Source organism: Aquila chrysaetos, chromosome 20, assembly GCF_900496995.4.
Source record: "Aquila chrysaetos chrysaetos chromosome 20, bAquChr1.4, whole genome shotgun sequence".
Lineage (NCBI taxonomy): Eukaryota > Metazoa > Chordata > Aves > Accipitriformes > Accipitridae > Aquila > Aquila chrysaetos.
Window position 1 is genome coordinate 1,080,112 of NC_044023.1, and position 24,514 is coordinate 1,104,625.

General features: G+C 37.9%; 1 protein-coding gene across 6 annotated transcripts; it reads left to right on the top strand.

Annotated features, from left to right (window-relative positions):
- The first annotated feature begins 178 nt into the window (after window positions 1-178).
- On the top strand, window positions 179-24,514 carry PTPDC1 (protein tyrosine phosphatase domain containing 1). Of its 6 annotated transcripts, none has more exons than XM_030043493.2 (10): window positions 179-292; window positions 13,051-13,143; window positions 15,914-16,085; window positions 16,872-16,952; window positions 17,175-17,293; window positions 18,069-18,206; window positions 18,892-20,099; window positions 20,833-21,018; window positions 23,029-23,139; window positions 23,945-24,514. In XM_030043493.2, the coding sequence occupies exons 2-10, from the start codon at window positions 13,059-13,061 to the stop codon at window positions 24,059-24,061; spliced, it is 2,217 nt and encodes a 738-aa protein (XP_029899353.1). In that variant the 5' UTR covers window positions 179-292; window positions 13,051-13,058; the 3' UTR covers window positions 24,062-24,514. The 6 variants fall into 6 exon arrangements, with proteins under 6 accessions (XP_029899353.1, XP_029899352.1, XP_029899356.1 ...); XM_030043492.2 differs by lacking the exon at window positions 179-292 and adding an exon at window positions 7,092-7,241; XM_030043496.2 differs by lacking the exon at window positions 179-292 and adding an exon at window positions 7,101-7,241 and having other exon boundaries at window positions 19,918-20,099.

The following is a 24,514-nucleotide window of genomic DNA, read 5'->3' on the forward strand; positions in this document are numbered from 1 at the left end:
TCAGCGAGAGGAGGCGCGCGCTCGCCCCGCCCGGCTTCGTGCCACGCCGCCTGTCCCCGCAGCGCCTCTGAAGCCGAGCCCAGGACGCGGCAGCCCGGGGAAGCGCAAAGGCGAGCCGGGCCGGCGGGAACCAGGCCAGCTGGGGAAGCCCCGGCCGAGCCGCCGCCCTCCCCTCAGCCCGCCGCTGCCCTCCCCTCGGCCCGCTCCCTCACGGCGGCGCATGCGCCCGCCGCCAGCACCGCCTTTCCCCACGCCGGGCGGCGGAGCGGCGGCCTGACGCGGCGAGAGCCAGGTGGGTCCGGCGCCCTCTCCGCGCCCCTGCTCGCAGCGGCGGCCGCCGCCCGCGGGGAGCACCGCCCCGCTCGCCCCCTTCTCCTCCGGCCCGTCAGGGTCGCCCCGCTCCCGCCGTTCCCCCGGGGCCCGCCCCCGTCGCCATGGCAGCGCGGCACGCCCGGCGGCGGCCTGGGGCTGCGAGGCCGCTCCGCGGCGCAGCGGCCATTTCACGCCCCCGGCGCCCCGAGGGCTCCTGCCCCGGGGAGACGCGGCTGCTCGGGCGCTCCCTCGGCCACGAGGCCTCGCCCGCGGGGGTGGGGGCGAGCGGCGGCCGCGGCCGCGGGGGGCTGCCTCATCCCGCCCTGGCCGCCCCCCGGCTGAGGGAAGCGAGTACAGTGTGCTCAGCACGGACAAAAAAAGACTTAAAACACGCTTCCTTAGCTACTGAGTTTAGGTTCTCCGGCAGTTCCACGTTCGCTGCCTCGGTGACATCCAGAGTAGAGGCCCTCCATTAAGAAATTAACACCCACAGACACCCCCTCTCTGCCCCCCAAGCTCCCCGGCCTTCCGAGGGCTGGGAGCTGCCCTGCTCCCTCCGGGGTGACTTGCCCGGCACTAACAGTTTTCAGAGGAACGACCTGTAACTGCTGGAGGTAGGACTGTTAAGATAATTCAGCCCTTCCTGACAGCGTTTGCTAAATAATACTGCGGGATTTAACCTTTGCCAAGACGAACGTCAGTCGGGGAATGAGAGGGCCGTAAACGCAGGGGAGCGCGGCTTCTGTAGGTGATAGCGGCGATGGAAAGCGGCTTCCCCCTTTGCAGCAGTATTTTCATGTTTTGTACCAGTACCCTACCTCTAATCATCACTTAGTCACCTTCAAAAAACGCAGCTCAGTCAGTCCCCTTTGGAGTTGAAAAGGCAGACATGCCTATGGCATACTCTTCAGTCCAAACACAGGATAGTAATTTTTAGATGTAGCTATTACTGCTTTTGCCAACAGACTGTAACTATACTCTTCAGTAGATAAACAAACTGAGGAAAGATTACCTGATATGTTAGTAATCTAGACTTAAGTGTTTTCTCTTTACACAGCTCACTCGCTTTTCTGTTCTTAGAAAGAGCCATGTTTTCAGGAGGCCTGCACCTTAATTAGTAAAACTGAGCACCACATCTGTGGAGTAATTAATCCCAAAAGAATATGTACAAAATAAATTTAAGTATTTGCAATTATGTATTGCTTGAAAGCATTCTTCCATCTCTTATTTTCATCAGTAGTTTGTGTGAAGCATACAGGGACCCACATGCGTAAGACAAGAAAGGCTAAGTAGGTTAGGGAGACAGCTTTCAGGGCCAGATGCTGCAAAAATACCACCTCAGAGATATAATTAGCAATGTAATCCTCTTGTGATTGCTTCGGTGGCAGCATAAATTGATCTGAATAGTGTTTCTTCCACATGTTTGAGTAAATATTTTACTTCATCATAAAGCCAATGATACCATTATGAGTATTTTTTTATAACAGTAGTAAAATTACAAATGAGAGGAGTAATGAGTAGAAATTGTGAAATCTGACATGGATGAAGCTAGTTGCTGGGAAGGGATATGCTACAGATAAAAAGGATTGCAAGTGCTCAGATAAGGTGCAAGATTGCTTGTGTCTTTTAGTACTAGCTGGCAAATATATTCCCAGTTTCTGGCAATATATTCCCACTTTTCTCAATGGCGAGTATAGTTTGCTGACTTACTTAAATTTTTCTTCGTGATAGTGTATAATTCAGAATTCAAGACATACATGTTTAAAGAGGCTTAGTTCAACTAGGCAAGGTGAGTTTCTCATTTACTTCACCGGGTGACTTGGAAGAGTCCCTGGTTGGGTATTTTTCTGCCATGCTGCAGAGGCTGCTCAGCTAACGGCTGCCCAGAACTGGATGGCTGTTGCTGACTGCTGGCCTCAACGTGCTCAGCCAGTTCACCTGTACAGGGTAATTAATACCTGTAACTCCTTAAAAGAAGTACATTTAAAAATGAACTCAGTTCTTTCCTGTTACCAGCACGTACAGTTAAAGACTACCTGCCTAGTTTGAAGCAGTTCATTGAAGGTCCTTTCCCTCCATCTGAGGAAGGGTGCTGCTCACAGCAAAGCTCTGTGGGAATCCCGAGCACCTCCGAGCTGCAGCTGCCCGTGTGAGGCACCATGCCTGCAGGCTCATGATCCTCCGCCATCGGCAGTGACACAGTGACTCCCCACTCCTTTCTCAGACACATTTCCTAGGCGTAGATCTTCCGTGTCTTTGTGAAACAAAGTTCAGACTCTGGAATTCCTTAAGCAAATATACAACAGAACCCAAATTACTTCTAACCTTGTATTCTGTGGGGTTTTTTTTCAAGAAAACACAGAAATCTGTAAACATTTTTACTCCTGATCTTGGATATTGTTGGAAAATAAGAAAAACACATAAAAACATACCTATTTCCTCAGTTTTCTCTCTACTCTGGAGTTTTTCCTGGATTTAATCCTATCACAGGAACATGAGGGAGATACAGCCACCTGCAACTCTTGATCTCTGGCCACTTGCTTTAAATTCCTTTGACCTCTTTGGTTCTTTACTCAAACAGTTCCCTGTGTTACAGAGCTTGACCATTTTGTTCCTTAGCAAAAAGCACATGATAAAATGCATAAAAGGATTGGCTACCGTAGAGCTACTTCATTTTCTTAAAATTTCCTCCTTTCCTTTACCTAGTCTGCCATTTTTGAACAGTTAAGTTTTATTGTGCAAAAACTTGACAACTGTTCTGCATACCCACAGCAGGTCTAATGTTTCTTAGAAATTATGTGTACATTAAACAGTGCTTTTGCAAAGGTCATCACAAATTGGCTTAATATATGGTAGCTCTTCAGAAGTTCTAAAATTCATGAAAGAAGGATTTCTTCCTAATTTCTGTTTTCCAGCAACCTGACATTTGCCAGCTATTTCAAAGACAGAGCTACCAACCAATAGTAGACCGTTACTGGATGAGGGTTTTGCGGCTATATGGATACCGCTGTGTCATGGATGCAGAAAATGAGCTATCTCACAAAGCAGAGCTAGACGGGGTTGCTAGAGTTCTCCTTTCCTTTTTATATCTATATCTAGTTAAGTTGTGATTTTTCTTTCATTTTAAAGCCGGTGGCTAAAAAGAGGTTCTAGACTATTTTCCTAGGCTTGTAGTCACCTTTTGCATTGTAAGTCCATTGAATGACCTGTGAGTAATACTTGACACAATTCTTCAGTTTTAGAATGTCTTTTGAATTGAAATCTTCATATTACTATGCTGCCTTTACCTAGCATTTCACTACATTTCCATTTTGTAATTTATTGGCATTTTTAGCTAACAGTGGAAGAAACAGGAAAAGAGAGACTGTTGGAAGTACAGATGATGAAAGAAGACAGGGATCACAGGTGGGCTGCTGCTCTGGGATCTCATTAAGCAGCTAAACATATATTTATCTCACAACTGTGACACTGCTGGTGTAGTTGAGGTCTACCAAATATAGGCTTTGACCCTGCTTTTGTGATTGATTTGCAGTGGTGCTGCATTATGCTTAAGGGGCAGAAATGTATATTAAAAAAAAATTAAAGGCAAAAACTTACAAAAAGTCTTTAATAACATTTCATACAGTTTTAAAGTTACATAAAATTAAAGCATTCCCTGCAGTGTTTCAATACAAGCTGAAAATAAAGCAACATTAATTGACTTTTATTATCCAAACTATGAGAAGAGCAAAAAGCAAAAGGTGAAGCTGGAAATGTCCAAAGCCAGCTAGTAATCTAAATACATAGTTTGTACTAAATTAAAATTAACCTTAAAGTAAATTAAGTTTAGTAAACTTGTAAGTTTTAGGATAATTTGATGTTTTGATTCTGTCTATGTACCAATGAAAACAGTGCAGTCTAAGCAATGGTCAAACATTTTAGTTGCATCCAGCTCCTTATGAGACAATTTGGACAGTTTTCTACGTGCATAATCTCATAAATTAGTACCTAAGGTCATGGGACAGGTGGATTTGCTAAGTCTGCTGTAAAGTAGCCATGAGGCAGCCCTTGCAGTGCAAGAGAAATAAGCTGCCAGAAGCCTAGTGATCCTGTTATACTTACCTAAAAAGCTTGTTAGTATCTTTAAATGGCAGTCATAGTTCAATAGAATTTTCTCCATTTTGTTTAAATAGGAAAATGCCAAGCCTAGAGAGATAAAAATTATTAGTTTAGTCACTAGCATCCCACCTACTCTGTGTGTTTTTTCCTTGGAAATGACAAATTATTTCAGCCTAATGGTTAACTCCCCCAAAAAGTCATCCTCAGCACAAAGCCTCGTCTTGACAAAAATATGATGACATAGCCTGTTTGAACAAACATGTTGGCACCAATTCCTGGAACTAGCTAAACTTTGCAAATCACTAGAAAAAAATCAGTTCTTCAGCTGAATAAACTGCCATTAATACCGAAGAGTACGAATGTAGGAAGAGATTTAAGGGACAACCCAGCAAACCTCTGACACCTACAAATTGATACAGCAGAGCAGTGGGCTGTTGCACTGAGAATCCAGGCTATCCAAGAATTAAGCCCCCTCTGGAATCAAATAGGTAAATGGTGTTATTATATTATTGATATGAAAATAAACACTAAGTATGTCAGTGACAGCTTCTCAAATGTGAGCATTTAGAACTTTCCCCAAAAGACTATGCTTATATCAAGAATTTAATTTAATTAATATTTCTTAATTATCCAAAGCTGCTTTGTTCTTTAGTCAACTAAAAAAAATACTAACTTCCTCCATTTCCTCCTACAAAACGTTTTACCAGATGCTCCATTTGTTTAACACATTTTTTGTGTGCTGATGCTTGAAAAATGTGTCCCTTTACTCATAATTCTTAGATTCTGATTTCTAGAGCCACTTCTATAATGACTACGAACAATGCGTGATGAAACCAAGAAGCGATGCTGCTATCGGGCAGTGTTACTTGTGCAGGGATCTTCAGACAGGGAGTCTGTCAGTGCTTGATCTGTCTTGGGAGTCAGCCCTGCCTTGAGCAGGAGGTTGGACTACCTGACCTCCAATTCTTTCTGCCCTACATTTTCCATGATGCTAATATGGGTTCCTGCTGAAGGTCTTTAATTCCCAGGAAGTCAACACTGCATTCTGCAGGGTCTCTAAAGCAGTGATGTGCTTTGGTTACTGCTTGCGGTCCACTCTCACAAACACGTAAGTGAAGGCATAATAATTCTGTGTGCTTACAGCCTGGCATTGAACACGGCTGCTGGAGGCAGTGGGGGCTGTTCACCAGTTCTTGTCACACAGGGACCTGCAAGGATCAGTGTTTTGGAGGTTTTGAGCCCTCCAGTTCCACCTGTAGGCTAGGGAAGCTGCGTGTGCTTGGCACCTTTGGAACTGAAACTGCTACCAACGTACTAAAAAAAGATGTGCAACGTAGGATTTTAGGCTCCACTATCTGTTCAGGTTTTTAAGTACCTTAGTGTGTTTTCCAAAATTGTGTGCAAATCTTTTGAAGCCCTATTTGTATTTAATTTTTTTTTGTACAAATGTCCATACATGTAGATAAAAATGATGTTTGCCGTTTACTAAAATGACTGGATGCAGTTTAGTTTATGCATGTGATTTTTTTTTTGTCCCTGCAAGATTAGTAAGAAACTAGATGTGTAATTTTAAGGACTACTTTGTTAATTTGTCTCTGTTCTCAGTAAATTAATTATTCTATAGAAAAGTAGTTGGATTTTTCTTCCTTCTGATTTTTATTAGCAGTATACAGCAAAAACCTGACTACAAAATTATTTCTGAAAATTAACAAAACAATTTAGTCCTATTATATGCTCCATCTGTGTATTGGCCAAAATTAAGGCAGGTCTTCAGCTGAGATTACGTTTTTGGAATTAGTAAGGTTGTTGGCATCAGGCTTGAGTTGTCTCCTGTAGCTTGCTCTCCTTGCTTGTTTAAATAATACACATATCCTAGCCACAGAAGCTTGCACAAATATTTTGTTTCTAAATAACTGGGAGGCATTTTTAATGATGAGCAGTGAGTAGCGCTTAATTAATGCTAGGAATTTTTTAATAAGACATGCAGGGAAGTATTGGAAATAGATGAAAGCCTTTTTTTTGTCAGCTAATATTTAGTGATTGAAATTGATTTAGTAAGAATAAGATATTGTATCCTATTTTATGTAGCTTGTTTTGTTACTTTATCTAGTATTTAGTTAAATCAACAAAATCTTTGCTTTGGTTTTTAGTAGATTACATCCTTTACATTCAGATGAATTTATTTTTGTTATGGTTTTGAGATACTACTTTTAATGCAGTTAATTTATACTCAGTGTAAATACTTCAATGACATTCTATGCTTTATTGGGCTAGAAAAAAATGTTTTGTTCCGGGTGTAGCCACAGATAGCAATGAAACATTTATCTCCGATTTTCTTTTCATGGCATTTCAAAATTAATGTATCAATTTAACTGTGATTAATGTAACTTCACAAAATTGTCTTACAGAGATGTGTGTAGTTGTCTGATGCATGTAGACACACACACATACATGTATTTGCTTGAGGCTGGTAATAGGAAAATGAGGTGAACAGAAAAAAAGGAATGGAAGATTCAGTTATTAAAACATCAGGTTGGTGTGGCCTGTTTGCCTCAATCCCTTTAAAATCTAGGCAGACACAGAAAGCAGTTTATGGGATGATTATCTGCATAGTCTGTAAGGCACTCCTCATACAGTCTTAAGTTAAGAAAAGATAGTTACTGGCTCTTCCCAGATTACCATCCTGAATCCAATTAACTACAGGAAATACCGTGGCAACATTATTCAGCTTCTCTTCTGTATAATGTGAATTCCCTGCGATATATTTCTTGTAGTTGATACTGCAGCAATGAAGGGGTCAACAATCGCTCGTTCTTTTTGCAGGGTAACAGGTAAGGTGTTAAATTGAAATTATTGAAACTGTTAAAACTCATGTAAATTTACTATGGTTTTGACTATGAGACTTAAAAACAATTCCTCTAACTTGCAGAGTTCATTTTTAAACTTTTCTACTTCTGAATGCTGTTAAAATGCATTACTGACAATATTTCATTCTTCTGTATGTAGTCAGTCTTACAGGTCTGATAGTCTCAGAGTAAACATGATATTCATGATCAAGAATATCTGAGTCACCAGTTTTGTTTGTAGAACAGTTAATATATTCATTTTATACCATCTCCTTTATAATTCTCAATAGTAATTACTGGCTGCCAGCCTGTTCAAGGTAGTTTAAAATAACTTCTGTTAACTATTGACTTAACACTACCACAGAAAGCTGACTTGACTTAAATAATATGAATCAAGTCAATTGGTAGACCTGTCCATCAGTTTAGCTTGCAGTTTCTTGCTATTTATGTCAAAAAAGCTATGAATAGCAAATACTGAATCACCAGACCAACACCTACATAATCTTCTAATGAATTACATTCTTTTGTCTCTTTTGTACGTGAAAGCAGTTACAGTCATTTGTAAATATCAAACTTAATGATTAAATGACATTCACCTTTTACTAAAACAGATGGGGAATTTTTTTTTTCCCAGAGGGCAAGAAACACATATAGAAATAACAAATCAGGTCTGGTTGTGGTCCCAGTGAAATCACTGGAGTTTTAAAACAGCTGTAGTATTGTTCTGCTGTGTAAATTACATACAACTAAACTATACGAAAATTTGTTTTAATTTTTACCTTGTCTTCTCTCTGTCCTATATCTATGTGTTTATTTTCTTTTTCCAATTTTTCAATGTTTACTTATAGGTAGGAAACATTTCAAATTTCAAATAAGCCTGGGGAATTGAGGTGTGTGCCTGCTGAAATATGTGTGCTCAGTGCTAAACTGCCTTCAAGATTTTTGTTAATTGTAGCTTAAGTATTTCTGAAATATCTATCAGCGAGCTTTTTTACTGATATATACATTAGAACAACAGCCTTTGCATTTTGTTTCAGTATTCATAATAATCAAGTTTAACAAAAACCAGTTATCTACAATTTTTACAAAACTTTAGAAATAAATGCTTTGTTATTCCTGGCAATGTTAAAATTAGATAGTCTATTGTAATTCAAAACACGATTTCATTTACCAATGCTTCCTGTAGAAGTGACTAACTATGTCTCAGCAAATTTAGAAGATTTTTCTGTTAAAAACTCTCATGATCTGCCAATCTTAAAACATCAAATTTAAAACCTAAATTTAGAGACCAGGTTATAATTTAGTAGCTCTTAACCATGTCATTAAATATAAACAGTCATCCTTACGCTATTATATTTTTTGCTTAGTCTTAGTTATCTAAGTTAGCTTTAGTTATCTATCTAAAACATCTTAGTGCAGTTTACAGAACTTTGCATTTTGGCAATGAAACTTTATCCCATAGGATATTACATTTACACAAATACCCTGTTGACTTCTGTGGCACTGCTCACAAAAGCAAAGCTTCATAGGAAGACAAGTACCTGTAGAATCAGGCCACGGAGTAAATTTTAGAGCTGTTACCTGAGTGCTTAGGTACTAAGCTAACATGGCCCCTACCTGTAGTCTGTAGTCAACTATGTTCCTTTAAAAATTTGGGTACTGGGTAGTTACTTACATGTGACTGCAACAGGGAGAGAACAAATTCACTTTAGAAGAAAGAAAATAGTAAAAATAACCTCAAAATTTAATGTGACAGGCATAAGCATCAGCATTTGCCTATATTGTATGAATATATTTGAGGTTTAAAATAACTTTTCTTATACACTGATATTTTAAAATTGAAAGCTTATCCAAGATTTTTTCACGTTAATACATAAAATGAATCTTTTGAAATGTGTGGTCTGCTGTCGTATTCTTGTTTACCAAATCCACACGAATCTGGAGAGATGGGACCTCACTATTAGTAGATCATTCCACAGAAATGCAGTGGGGAGCTTTACAATGGGATTACTGTTCCTGCTGGCAGCTGAACTGCCCCAACTGGAATCGTTCCAGTCTAGAACGCAAGCTCTTCTCTCTGTTTTGAAAACGTGTTCTGAAGTAAAGGATAGTAATTGCATCTATTAAATAACCATCTTAATTGCTAAGTTAGAGTGAGACCAGCATCTTCTTGTCTCATCTCTTTTTGGCTATATAATCGTTTTCTGGCTGCTAAAACATTAGACATTGCTGCTTTCTCTCATTTCATTCTGGAGCAAAAATTCAGCTTACTGACTGGAAGCCACTGCTTTCCAGATCCTGAAATACTAAAAAGGAATCTTCCTTGTTACAAGGCAGTGACACCTAAGCCAGTTGCTAATTTGCTAACCCCATTGCTGCCGTCCTGCAGCCTGCTTGTGTGAACTAGTAAGGTATGCCTCCTTTACGCTCTTCCTTTGTAAATCTGCCCATCATTTAGTTGCAGAACCTGCTTTGTTGTGGATCCCTGATCTCCCAGTTGTCCTACTTGCTTCATGGCACTTTACTCAACCTGTAACTTTACAAAGAGCAGTGCTTTTATTCCAGAGGAAATGGATGTGGACAAGAGGCTGCTTCACTCCTTGAAAGTGGAAACACAGAGTGATCTCACCTATGACAGCGCAGCATGCTTGCAGTATTTCCTCTGCAAGAAAGTCACCTCTCTGCATGTATGAAGCAGTGAGTAGGACTTGATAGCTGTTACCAAATGCAACAAGTGAATCAACGGTGCAACCAACAGGAAACAAGAAATGTTCTATCCTTTCTGTTAGGAATTGGTCTGCTCAAAAGTCAAAAACCCTCCCACCTCAGAAATACAGACATCAAAACAAGTATAAAATCCACACCTGGAGGGGACCTCCTGAAATATCCCCCTTAGTGCTTGACATCTAATGGTGTATCATGATTTCAAGAGGCCCTTGTTTCCTTGGGCAAAGTGGTACTGCTATTTACTTCAGTCAGCCAACAATGGAGACATTATTTTTACTATGTTTTGGTTTCATTAGCTGTGTTGTTTATGCACGCTTAATGACATTGCTTCCTCTGATAAAACATAAAGAGATGGAACATCACCTGAAACACCATTCCATTTCTTAAACTGGGAAACGGGAATTAAAAGACCAGCTGCTTTGCTGTCATGGCAATAGAAATGCATGTCAGAGATAATGGAGCAGATCTGATTAAGGTGGTATCGTGATTGCCATGTGACTCAGTTCCCTCAGCTGATGAGGACCATGACCTGGAATAATGCTCCAGGCTTGTTTTTTTCTCCAGCATCTATCAAGTGTTCATGTGATGAACAAAATGCTGAAGAGGACCTTTTAAAAACTAAGAATATCTGGTACATAGAAGAATCAGGAGAGAGTTGTTTATTTTACCCAAGCATCATTTTTACGTTTAGCACTCTCTTTATCTGTGGAGGAATACCCCTCTCCAGTAACATCAACACTGAAATACGTGTACTTCCTGTCCTAAATTACAACATTTTATATCTGTTCAAGGGAGTAAATGCTTCACTCTGTAGAGTGATTTGTCACAATCTTACTTAACTTTTTTTGGAAATAAGTATACGGGAATTGCTTACATTGATCACACTGTGCAATTTAAAAACCCTGTTAGGAAGTAAATTTAACAAACTGAAAGACACACAGACAACATATTCAAGTCAGTTGGAACTGCCTGGTTATACAGAACAGAAAATATGGATTTGGTATATCTTCTGAAATAAAATTGAGGGAGGTCTAATTTGTTACACAGCAAATAAACACATTGCTTACCTCTGCCGTTTAGAACAATCTTGCTTGTATTTTGTAATACTGTAGGTATATTATCTTCTGCATTAATCTTCATCTCTTCCCTTTTCAGTTAAAAGTCCTTGCCACCCTGAATTCCGGTTTAAAAAAAAAAGGAAAATAGTTTTAGATGATAGAAGTATCTCTGATATTTAATCTCATTTCTTCTAACACTTAAGTACAAGGAAATAGGAAAAACTAAATAGTCATACTGGTGGTGGTTCTGCTGCCCATATGATGAGACATGTCTTTTTCAAATGCTTGTATATTGTCTGGACAAGCTGAGAAATAGAAGCCAACAGTTTTTTGTTACTTCAACTCTATTAACGCTAAAAAGAATTTCTGGGGATAAAATAAAGTTATTTCTTTAGCTACAAAGTTTCCTCTGATCATGAAAGCCACCCCTTACTGATTTCAAAGTACACTGAAAAAAAAAATAGAGCTTTTGGAGCAGCTCCAAATAGAATGCAATTATATGCAAGTATTCCTGCCTGTTAAAGGATTGACTTTTAAAAGTGCAGAGTCACATGGTCAAGTAGCTGAGTAGAAAATGCTCCAGATACTTTTTAATCTTTATTAAGAATCATCTTAATTCATATTCTTATTAATATATTTACATTACAAATGCATTTTTGAGCATCACTGAGGTTTCAAAAGGCCTTTTGGCTTTCACAGACAAATGTAATTCTCATCTTTTTGAGGTGACTGATACAGCAGTATTAAAGGGTTATTAACATGTACGTGTATTCTGTTCCCTCCTTTAAGCATCTTGAAAAGGACAGAGCTGCACTAGGTGGCTCTGTGGAATAACGTCCACTAGCATTGTTGGAAGAATAATTTATTCAAGTATGTGGTAGATAGTGTAGTATCTGAATGAATGAAATTCTATTTGAATCTATTTAAATATTTACTTTAAAAAACAAATATATAGAATTATAGATAAAAGGTGGACAATGAACAGCAAGCAAGTCACACTTCAACACAGCACAGGACTGTTATACCACCTAATCCCCACAATGTTTTCTGGTTTTGGTTTTGGTTTATTTTAGCAAATCTGTCTTTTAAAACACTATTTATGCTGCTGAATCCTAATACTGGTTTTGCAGAATTTAGGACCTAAGGTTTATCTATTTAGTAAGTTTCTGTAGTTATACATACAGCAGAGACGTACTTAGTTTGGTATTAAAAGAACGCTTCTTTCTTATACTTGCAACTGTTTTCCTACAGACATAAGAGAAACAGAATGGTAATCTTATACTGGGTAAGAATTTCCACTCAAGATCCATGTAAATGGTTTATTTAAACATCACACTGACTGATTAATATATTCACATTTACAGCTTTCCTTTAGCTTTCTTTTTGTCAGATAGAAGGTCTTCAGAGCAGGACTTACCTTGTATTAGAAGTTATATTAAAGCATGAGAAAAAACTGTTTTCTGCTTAGACAGATTCTCGCGTTCAGTTTTCTTGTTAGAGAATCGTCATATATGTGACTTCAGACTTGCCAACAGACCATAAACAAGGAGCAGAGGGAAGAGAGCAGAGAAGGCATATAACTTGTGGACAGTCTGTTTGGCAAGTATCAACTAAAATCTAAATGGTGTGATCTAGAAATCATGATGCCATTATGATATTATTAGCTTTGCTGAAACTTAAGAATTTGAGAAAATCAAGATGGCATTACATTAAATGCTTTCAGTTGAGTGATTCCTGTCCATATAAAACACACAGTTATAAAGTACATAATCAGCCAAACTCTAGAGCTTGAAACACACAATCGACTAAACTTTGAATTGCTAGGACAGGCAGCGAAGCTCTTGAATTTTGAGATGACTGCACACCAAAAAGAAAGTACAGTCCATGTCTGACTGCCCAAATCTTAAGCCTTGGACAACTCTATAACCAGCTGCCACGTACTCAGCTTAATGTTGCATTTTTGAGGTTCTGTTGTAGATTTTCAGTGAACATACTACTTTTTTTGACAGGTACTGCAATGGCTGCAGGAGTTTTGCTGCAAAATGAACTACCGTATTCTTCGTTGCTAGAGAGCAGTCTATATCTTGCAAATATGAGTTCAGGTAACAATTTTTCTCTGATATGCCATTCATAAAAAGTGCTTAGAGAAATTCTGAAAAAAAAAAATTTCCATAGAAAATTAAAAAACCCAGAAATATTATCCCCAATTATAAACATAAAATGTCTCTAACAAAAGCAAACTGCATTATTTTATCATCACCACAATGTGTTAATATGTTGAGCTTTTTTCTAACTTTCATATTGTCAGATCTCTTAATTTAAGAAATGGGATTTTTGTGTTCAGAAACTGCCTAGCTCTTTGAAAATACAAACACACCTTCAGCAAAACTCCCCTTTCTAATAAAGTATTTAAACTCTTATAGGATGTAATTCTTTCTTACTATTTTGGGTAAGTACTTGCAAATCCTGCTGGATTCAGTAGGAAAATAATGATGTGCAGCATTTTATTTTGCTCATTTCTGGCTCCACTATCATTTGATATACACTGAAGAAAAGTTTTTGGGAAGAGAAAGAGGAAAAGAATTAAATATAAGAAAGCAATATAATTAATTAGAAAACATTTTTCATGTTTCTTGGATATAGGTAGCGCTTGTAATAGCAATCTCCTTTCTCTTCCACTCCCGCCCCTGCCAAAAGGCATATTTAAATATTTCCTCACCTTTTGATACCAGCTTTATTGCTGAATTAGAATAGTCAAGAGTTTTGAGGCAACAGCTAACAGAGTCAGCTTTAACATTTTCCTTTTTTCATACAACATCACTACTGATGTTTCAGGCCTGGTATCTACAGCAAACCTTAACCACATCTCCTTAAGAGCCAGGGTGCAGTATTCAAAATTCAGTCACTTAATTCCTATTCAGTACCTAGAAGAAACAGTAGATTTTCGCCTGATGAATTTTTATCAGAAGAGAGCTTTCTCTTACGCAAATTCCTCTGTAAGAGTTACTGGTTTTGTAGTACAAAAAGAAACACAGACTGAAGACATATACTATCTTTAGGGAAATGCAATGGGATTAATTCGCTTATTGAACAAAGTTATGGTGGGTTTTCTTGATTTCCCCAGTCTTTTTCGTTAATGTGCAGTCTAATGCACAGACAATGGGATGACAAAGTTTTTTTCACATTGGTATAGTCTGTCCTCCACATGGTTGCATGAGAATTTTGTGCTTTTGAGTGTTGCAGTCTTTCTGGCCGGCTCATTCTCCTTCTTGGCACACTGGAAGCAAAGTGGGAGGCAATTTGCTACCTAATACGTACCTTCAAAAGCCTAAAGCACTCAACTGATACATCTCCTCCTCCCCATAATCTGCTTTATCTCAGTCCGTAGGGCTAACAGCTTTGCTTAATAAAAAAGCTGTGCCCTGAAAAAAAATAAGCCTTTTGTTTTGAATAACAAATTGTGTTTTGTTAGAAGATATGAATGGTCCAGAGTGAACAGTCTACAATTCATCATGTACTGAACCATTTCAGTAGGAACACACTAATCCCAATCATTACAGAGCTAATGATGCATTTTGGAGCAACTAAGTGGAGGAGGAGAGGTGGTTGTGGAATGTTAAACCAAGAGGTGGGGGAGTATAATGTACTTACAGATTTCTCAGGAAGCAGAGCCTACAGCTACGTTTTGATTGTTCTTTTGAATTTAGTATTTTGTGCCTTAGCGAGTTCTGAATGCATGTTATTTACAACTAACTAAATACTCACATTGTTTATGGAAAATGTTTTGGTTGTTCCCAGTCCGTTTTCAAAATTATCTGCTTGAAATGCAAACTATTTTCATCAAGCAGCAGAACGGTTTGTCCCAAACAGACTCAATTCCTATAGAATGGAGCAGCCCAAGGATAACTGGCAGCAGTGCCTTCATTGTTAGTTACTATGGAGACAGCTCAGCCCATGCAGACTAGCTGCTGGAGCATACAGAAGGATGCACAGCTCTCCTCAACTTCAGCACTGAGCAACTTGGATTTCTGATCAGTGCATCCTCGGCACCCTTCCTAGACAGTATCTGGGGCTGGTCAGTCATGCAGGGTTCACCCCGAAGGCGTTCAGCAGTGAGTATTTTTAGCAACTTTTTCCAGGGTCGGAGGCATTCTTCCTCCGATCCCCTTCTTCGCATAATCCAGAGGCGCCGGAGCTCAGTTGTAGAGGTGCTCTCATCATCGACTCACCGGGTTATGGTGGCAGTGTCGTCTCTGAGCCCTGAGGAGCTGGATGCAACTTTTCCTGAAAAAAAAAGTAAAGTACTTTTCATTAAGACTGTTGGCAGTTCTGGGTATTTTCTCAGTATTAAATTACTATACTTTTGCTCTGTTAGATATTTTTTATATATATATATATTTATATATATGCATAAAATACTGGGTTTAAAATTTTTTTTCCTGTATTTTATATTTTGTTCACTGGTTCCTTATTCAAGGATTAATATATGCTTTTCACTCTAATAGCTTGGTTATAAAGAATAGATAAAATAGAAGCACACATTCACACATACACCAAGTATATGGCTAAGTATTTTCAATTTCAGGTGGAAGAGGACCGCGACATTTTTTAATGTTGCAAAGGATATCACACACCTCTAACTTAATAAGAAAAACCAGTTACTGTGAGAAAAAACAACTTCTGCAGTAATGCAAGCAATTTTTCCCCCTCAGAATTCTTAGTTTAAGTCTGTGTTGAAAAATGAGCCTTAAATATATATTCCATATATTTATGCTGTTTGTAACTTCATCAATTTAAGGTTGAACTGATACTTTTAAGGTGGAGACGAATTTCTAAGCTGCCTTACTAAATCTGTTTTTGCCTGTGTTCTAGGAAGTTCAAGGCGTCCGACAGCAAAATACACTAAAGTAGGGGAGCGCCTTCGCCATGTCATTCCTGGTCACATGCAGTGCTCAATGGCATGTGGTGGACGTGCTTGCAAGTATGAAAACCCGGCTCGATGGAGTGAGCAGGAGCAAGCCATTAAAGGGCTCTACTCTTCTTGGTAATAAGCAGCATTTACTCTCACTAAATGTAACTGCATTGATTGTATTTAAAAAGAGACAATTCAAAGGAAAATAATGGGGTTTTTTTTAGATCAGCTACTGCTAAGTATGAAACTTAATGATAACTTGATTCAGAATTACAGCTTAACAGTAAACCATAATGGCCATTGTACATAGCCCAGTAAAGATGAAAGATTTCTGTTGACTTACAGTAATTTTGGTTCAGATCCAAAAGAATAAATACCTATCTGTCATGAATTATTAAAAAACTACTCTGGGTTATAGACAGTTCTTGCTAAGGTTTAAAATGCAAATTAATTAAAATGTGTTCATAACAGAATTTAAAAGTAAAAACATTTACTGAAGAGGAAATAATGCATGTGTTCAAAAGCATATTCATATGCAGTAATAGTCACATGAAATGTATCTTTACATTCTTACTGATTTTTTTGTAACAGCAAATGCTATTCAGAAGCATACAAAACTTAAAGGACCAAACAGAGATCTGAGTCCAGATTTCTATTCAAAAGAATTTTTTAGTATGTTCATTGGCCTGACATTTAAACAGTTCCAGTAATGGTCTTTTGGTATGTCATATCTGTATCAGCTTAACAAGATTTATCACTAACATGATATGATAGTAGAACTTTTTGAGAAATAATTTCTAGTTAATCAGCAAGGTATTTCTGTCTTTCTTGAATATAACATAGTATTCTTATTTTGGTAGATTCATACCCAGGAAATTATTAGTAACAATATTATTATCTACTTTTCTAATTTCTCAGGATAACAGATAACATACTGGCTATGGCTCGACCCTCAACAGAATTAATTGAAAAGTACAACATTATTGAACAGTTTGAAAGGTAACAAATTTAGTCATTATTTACTGTACTGATTACTAGTGTAATTGCTCATCCATTTTCTCTTTCAACATAGATTTGGATTGTTGATAAAGATCCTTTCATTTTAACGATATACAGGTAAAGATTTATTGCCCGCTAAGAATAAATGTGTGTTTCAGAAAATAAGGGATAATGAGATTTTGGCTGCTTATAATACTTTGACTCATCCACTCCTTCCTTAAGATGTGGCATAAAAACCATAATTAACCTTCAGCGTCCTGGGGAGCATGCAAGCTGTGGAAATCCACTGGAACAAGAAAGCGGCTTCACCTACCTTCCTGAAGCTTTTATGGAGGCTGGAAGTAAGTTCACTCCTGCTGCTGTTCCTCATTAATTATTGATTTTGGCACTTAAAGATGTTTTTGCTTGAATTCTTGTGTGTTAAAAGCAGCTATGTAAGAAGTGTTGCACAAAATGTGATGTAAACATGAAACTTGCCAAATATAATCAAGAGAGAATAACACATTATTGAAGATCATATATATGTAGAATAAGATGGAGACTTTATGTTCAAGTGTTCAGAATAAAGAAAGGACAACAGCTAGTTAAATTTTTCTTCTTCTGAGTTCACAATTATATAATACATTAATGGTGTTTCAAATTCTGGTAAAATTCATGTTTTCTATCTAGACAATAAAAGGTTATTTCATTTGAGGACATCTGTATTGACAGTATTTTTGTATTTTCATATTATGGTGAGATGAGAAAAAGCGCTTCTGTAAGAAACACCTTTTGACTGAAGAACTGCTTTTATTTCTAAAAGGAAAAAAATACCCTCTACCTATATATAGCTCAGTAATTTTTGTATGAATCACTCAGTTTTGTTACACCTTTTACATTCTAGCGGAACTTCAGTTTGACAAATCTTTGCTAGATTCATGTATTTATCAAATTTCAATAGCAAGCGTACACTGAAAGAGGAAAATAATCTCTTGCAAACGATATGTAGTCAGATTCTAAGATCCATTATGCAATTTTAGTACTATCATTTATTATTATTCATCTCTCCTCTGCATATAGTACTGAAAATTTCATATTTGGTACGGCAGAAAATAACTATCTCTCTTTTTATTTTAGTTTATTTTTATAATTTTGGATGGAAGGATTATGGAGTGGCATCTCTCACTACTATACTTGATATGGTAAAAGTCATGGCTTTCGCCTTGCAGGAAGGGAGGGTAGCTGTTCACTGTCACGCAGGACTTGGTCGGACAGGTATGTGCTCTACTGCAAGATCAACAGAACCGTTTTTCTAAAAATGCAAAAGAGTATCTGGTTATAAATTATTAATAATTTGTTTAGATTCTATATAATTGCAAAATGTACATCTATAAAATGGTTAAAAATGTTAAACAAATTTGTGAAAATTATCTGAATGGCTAGGGGAGATCAGTTTTAGTATATTAAAAACAGAAGCCTGTAAGGTTAGAAAATTTTTTAATTTGTATAATAATTCCCTGTTACATTCAAACAGGACAGCTTCTTTTTGGTGGGAAAAATTCACATAGTGCACTTTCATTGTCCAGCATTTATTACATGTTTACAAACCTGCCACTCATTGTTAGATCAGATAGTTTTGGTGGAGCAGCTAAAATTTCATTTACGTCTTTCAAGACCTTTTTGCCCATGTCCTTCCTGTAGAAGCCACCATTGCTCCTGTGTTCACAAATGATGGAACTCCTAGAGATGCTGTGGGGAGAAACTAGCTCTCACTGAACATGTAGTGAGAATGGGTTTACTATCCTGTGGTCCAACCAATGCAACTATACTTAGGTAACAGCATCACATAATAGAGGGCATAAAGCCTGTATATTTACCTATATTTTTATCCTGTAGTTCCACTAAGTATTTGTTTTAGTCTGATAGTTCTTCAACTAATGCTTGTCTTTATATCTTCCAGGTGTACTAATAGCTTGCTACTTAGTTTTTGCAACAAGAATGAGTGCTGATCAAGCAATTCTTTTTGTCAGAGCAAAAAGGCCTAATTCTATTCAGACTAGAGGGCAGTTGTTATGCATCAGAGAATTCACTCAGTTTTTGGTTCCTCTGAGAAATGTATTTGCATGCTGTGAGCCCAAGGCACACACAGTGACACTGTCCCAGTACCTGACCCGTCAGAGACATCTGCTCCATGGTTATGAGAGTAGGCATCTCAAACATGTGCCAAAACTTATTCATCTAGTTTGTAAATTGTTGCTAGACTTGGCTGAAAACAGACAAGTGATAGAGGCAGAATTGTTAGATATACCAGATCTCTCAGCTGAAATTGAAAAGACTGTGTCTCAGTTGGTGTCCACACAGCTAGATAGAGAACTCGCAAGGCAGGACAGTGATACGTCAGACTCCTCCCACACCCAGTCGTCCACTTTCGAGACCCAGGATTCTCTTTTCTCCCTGGGACATGAATGTGATCCTCTTTGGAAAAGAAGGAATGTGGAATGCCTTCAGCCTCTTACTCATCTGAAAAGGCGTCTAAGCTATAGTGAGTCAGATTTAAGGAGAACTGAGTTTCTTTTAGACCAAGGAGAAACTGCATGGACAGTACCTGCTCAGATATTACTGTGCAACAAACTTAAGCAGAACAGTGGTGAGGAGTGTTCTGCCACAGGTGAACAAAAGCCACAGTTGGATTTAAACAAAGAAGCATTAGTGCGTAATACATGCATGTTCTGGAGTCAAGGTAAATTTAATTTGGATGGACAAAAAGGTGGATCCTCACTTTATCACAGAAGGACCTCTACCAAAGAAGTACAACGCAGCAGAACCTTTTCTTCAGGTCTAGCATCTATCCATAATACCAGGGAACCTGGAACACCAAGGCATAATTTTACCAATGAGATTGGTCATAGGAAGGACCACAAGACTAATATGTATAGCAGAAGAGTCTATGTCTCTGAGGACTCTGATTCTTCTTCTTCTTCTAAAGTGAACTTTTCCATTGGATATGAAAGCCAAGGTAGCAAAGATGCGTCAGAGACAATTCCACACATTGTTCTGCAGTCAGAATTAAGTTTGGAAGCCCGAAGAGTTTTGGCAGCAAAAGCACTTGCAGATATAAATGAATTTTTGGGAGAGGATGAAGTGAAGCAGAAGGTAGAAATGTGGCAGGTAATTTTTAACTTGATTCAATGTTATGGGCTCTGCATATTTCACCTAGGTTAATTCCTAGAATGGCAAAAATGCCACCATGTGCTTTGAAATGGCACGTTGGGACAGTTTATACTGTGGTTCAGTAAATGATTGTATTTGTCAGTTATGGGCCAGTTCTTCCAAAAGCAAGCAAAATGCACCTACAAATTTTGGTCTCTAGCAGGAGGTTATAACATTGTTTCTGGTTGTGTTAATTCATTTTACTAACTAGTGAAAATTAATGCAGTTATCTGTGGTTGTAACTTGGCTTCTGGTAGCATAAAGGTACTACAGGTTTTAAGGTAGAGCTGTGTTGTTTTTAATCAGTGCTTTCTCAGAACTAAACAGAGGATTCTATGTGTAAAAGTAGAAGAATTTAGTTGAAACTTAACTGCTTATCCTCAAACCCAAATCCTCCTAGCAACATTTGCTTTGAAGTTAGAATCCAAAGCTGGTTTATGTATTCTAGTAGATAATTGGAAGGTTCTGAGCAGCACCGGTTTATGTCATTCTTCTGTTTTAAAGAATCACTTGTATTACTGCTGATTAATGTTGATGCTTTGGAAAAAGCTAGACTTTTTTTTTTTTTGTAACCCTTAAGTCTTCTTTTTTTCTTGGAACATAAGCAGCCACGTACTGCTACAATCAAAAGAGAATGTTGGCAAAAGTAAATAGATGATGCATCTTCAGTTTTGTTTTGTTTTGTTTTAAGAAAGAACTGAATTCTCGAGATGGAGCTTGGGATAAAATCTGTACCGAGAGAGATCCTTTTATCCTCTGTAGCTTGATGTGGTCCTGGATAGAGCAGCTGAAAGAACCTATTGTATCCAAAGGTGATATTGACATGCTGGCAAAAAATTGCACAGAATCACAGGATGCACTTTACTTACTGAGAAAGGTAGATATTATATATGTCAATTTATTCTTTAACTGTCAAGTACATTTTGTTAATGTGTGTTAAAACTATTCATTTATGGCCTTTTAGGCAAGGGAATTGCACTTTTAAAAGGCAACTTCAATCTCTCTAAAAATCAGAATGAGGATTATTTTGGTATTGAATACTATGAGTGGTAATCAATACTATGATGATGAGTATTATAAGAAAATACCAGATACTGTCTTTGAACACCATTCAGTAGAAGCTCAACTTCAGCATATTTCCCTGCAAATTCTGCAGTTTGAGACCCAGAGGCAAAAATGAGAAACCTTTTCTCTGTGACTCAATGTATGGCTTTCGTTAATGTCACATCTGGCAGCTGTGCTTAATGGTTGTCATACTTGCTGTGCAAACATCTTAATCCATCAGCTTTGGAAGAGCTGGGGCAAGGAATAGGAAGAATTTGCCAATTCAAGGAATCAGAAGCCAGGCCAAAGTATTCTCCATAAATCAGAACTGTGGCCATGTGTATTCTGAAATGCCTGTGAAAAACAGGTACTTCTGATCCAAACTGTTAAATTGTGCTTTCCCCAAAGGGATAGATGCGAGGTAAATTAAAAAAGAAAAAAAAAAATTTCTCTATTCTTGATCTCTTAATTACACAAATTCTTTTCCTAATTCTTTGGGAATTCTTTGTTTCCAAAGTATTTATGAAGAAAATAGGGCCCCTTTTAACAGCCTCTAGATATCCAGGAACACAGCTTCTAATCAATAGGTGGTCAGAACTTTATGTGCAGTCACCATCTTCATGACATGACATTCAGAATTCCTGAGTTCATCTAAAAACATCATGTTTCTTCCTGAAGCATTCTTCCACTCTATCAGAGTTTTAACTTTTTGTTTGTATTAAATAAAAAATAACTGCTTGACACCTGTTATAAATGAATGGGAAAGGAATAATAATTATGGTTTTTTTTTAAATTTAAAAATATTAATTCTATCTTACCTTACTTTATCCTATATTATTTCAGAATCACAGAATAGTTGAGTTGGCAGGGACCTCTGGATATCTTCTAGTCCAAATGCCCTGCTCAAAACAGAGTCAACTAGAGCAGGTTCCTTGTATGACAGATGCTCCAGTCCCTTAATCATCTTTGTGGCCCCTTGCTGGACTTGTTCTAGTATGTCGATGTCCTTGTACCAAGGAGCCCAGAGCTGGACCCAGCACTCCACATGTGTCACCTCCATTGACCGGCTGGCAACTCTCTGTCTAATGCAGCCCAGGATGCTCTTAGGCTGCCTTTACTGCAACGGGCCATTGCCGGCTCATGTTCAACTTTGTGTGCACTGGGACACCCAGGTTCTTTCCTGCCAATCTGCTCTCCAGCCAGTCAGCCCCTTTTGTGTACAGGTGCATATTTAGCTGCTCTTCCCAGAAATCCCTCAAGTTTTAATTTAATTTTCACTGTTAAGTGACCTGCCAGTGTGGAGATCAGTCTACCTTGGAAAAGGGGTGGGAACTAGCAGCCACAAAGATACTGTTGCTCCCTTTATGCATTCTTGCTGGCACTGCCCAGGTGTCTTTCTGCAAGCTTCCTTTAATGGTGAAGCAGACTCGGTAGGACAGAGATGCAGATCGTCCTATGTTAGCTGGGGGAAGAGCCCTAAACATGCATAGCATTTGGGGCTGAAAAGATCAAATCTCACTTTTTCTATGCCAATTCACATGAATGCTACTGTTCGTGTAGGCGACCTTGAAAAATAAGTCTCCAGATGCGTGCCTGACCTCCTAGAAATTTCTAGAGCAGTTTGTGGTACACTACAAGAGAAGAGTTTCTCCCATCATGACTGAAGTAATTATGTAGAGGCTTTTTACGCTTGTGAAAATTCCCTCCCCAAGTTCTACACCTGAAGGTTTCAATACAGGAAGGCACATTCTGATATTTAAACAGCAGTTAACGAAAACTGAAAGTTAAATGTTTTTCATAAAAATATTTCTTCTAATGAGCTGCTGTTCCTTTTACCCACCAGGAACAGTGTCAGACTATCCTTTGTATTTTACACTGCGTGGTGAACTTGCAAATGCTACCAGCTGATGTGGAGGAGGCCTTACTTGCTCGTGCTATTAAAGCTTTCACTAAGGCAAGTAACCATTTGTCCATGACATCATATTTATTTGTTTTAAATGATGAAGGGTGAATCAACAGAGCAGGCTTCTGTGAGAAAAGTTACAATAATTCACAATTCACACTTAGTGTACTCATGCTTATCTATTTCAGAGTTTACATTTTATAATAATCAGCCTACAGAAAGCGTAGGAAATATTCTCAACAAAATTAAATTCTGTCACTACAGCCTTAATCCTTTAGTCTCATTTTTCTATTTCTGGATCACTGCCAATTCATGGACTTCTACAAATTAGGGAAAGGATAATTTTTAAGTGGTGAGATTACTAAAGGCTTTGGTAGATTCTGTACTATTTGGAGTCTTTCCATCAGATTAAATAATTTTCTGAAATTACATTGCAATTCAGTTACATTTTGGGCCCTTAATACAGGGTGTGTGTAACTAACTTCTGCTTTTGGAATCATTTAGTATCAGTGACAGGTAAAGCTTGCTATTGCTGAGCTCAGAGCTGCTTTCTTCTCAGATTCAGCAGGTGAAATTATTTGAACAGAACATTCATCACACTGCTTCCTAATCTCTTGTAAGTCTACAGACATGTCACCTGTTAAAACAATCATGACATTTCTCCTTCTACTAGTTTGTTTTAATGTCTAGTCAGCATAAAATTGAAAATACTTAGCATTAAGTACTCCATCAGGAAACACATACTTTCTTTGATAAATCTTAAAACTATTTTTAAAAAAAATGTTGGTCATCTACTTTGCATTTTGCTGTATGACATCTATTTAACAACTGAACTTAAATTTCTCCTTTTTATTAGACTAGCTTCGATTCTGAAAATGGACCATATGTTTACAATACCTTGAAAAAAGTATTTAAACAAACACTGGAAGAAAAAAGAAAAAATCTTAAGGAAGGAACAGAGAATCCCTCTTGATTTCTGCACAGCTATGCTGAAGAATTAGATGGGCCTACCAAATTATTTTGCATTTTCCAGCTACTGTATTTTGTGCTATCTGGCATGATTTACCTAATTTTAGGTAATAGTAGTTATTAACAAAGCATTTTATTTTTTAGAGGGCGTTTTAGTGACAATTGTTCTACCTACACAGTTCTAAAGAACAGCTCCTGTGTGACCGTACTGTAGCATTTGGTTTCAGGTACTATGCTTTTATATTGTGAACTGTTCTCTTGTTTTCAAATGTATTTGTTGATTTAGAAACCTCTGTCATTGGCAAGCAACATTATTTTCAAGTTACACAATTGCCATTAAGTTCAGTGCCATGGTACACAAAGGTTTAATGGATTGAGTTAATATTTATGTATTACGTATGTTTACATTAATGTTATTTGATTTTACTTTGCAGAAAATAAATATTGACTGAACTTA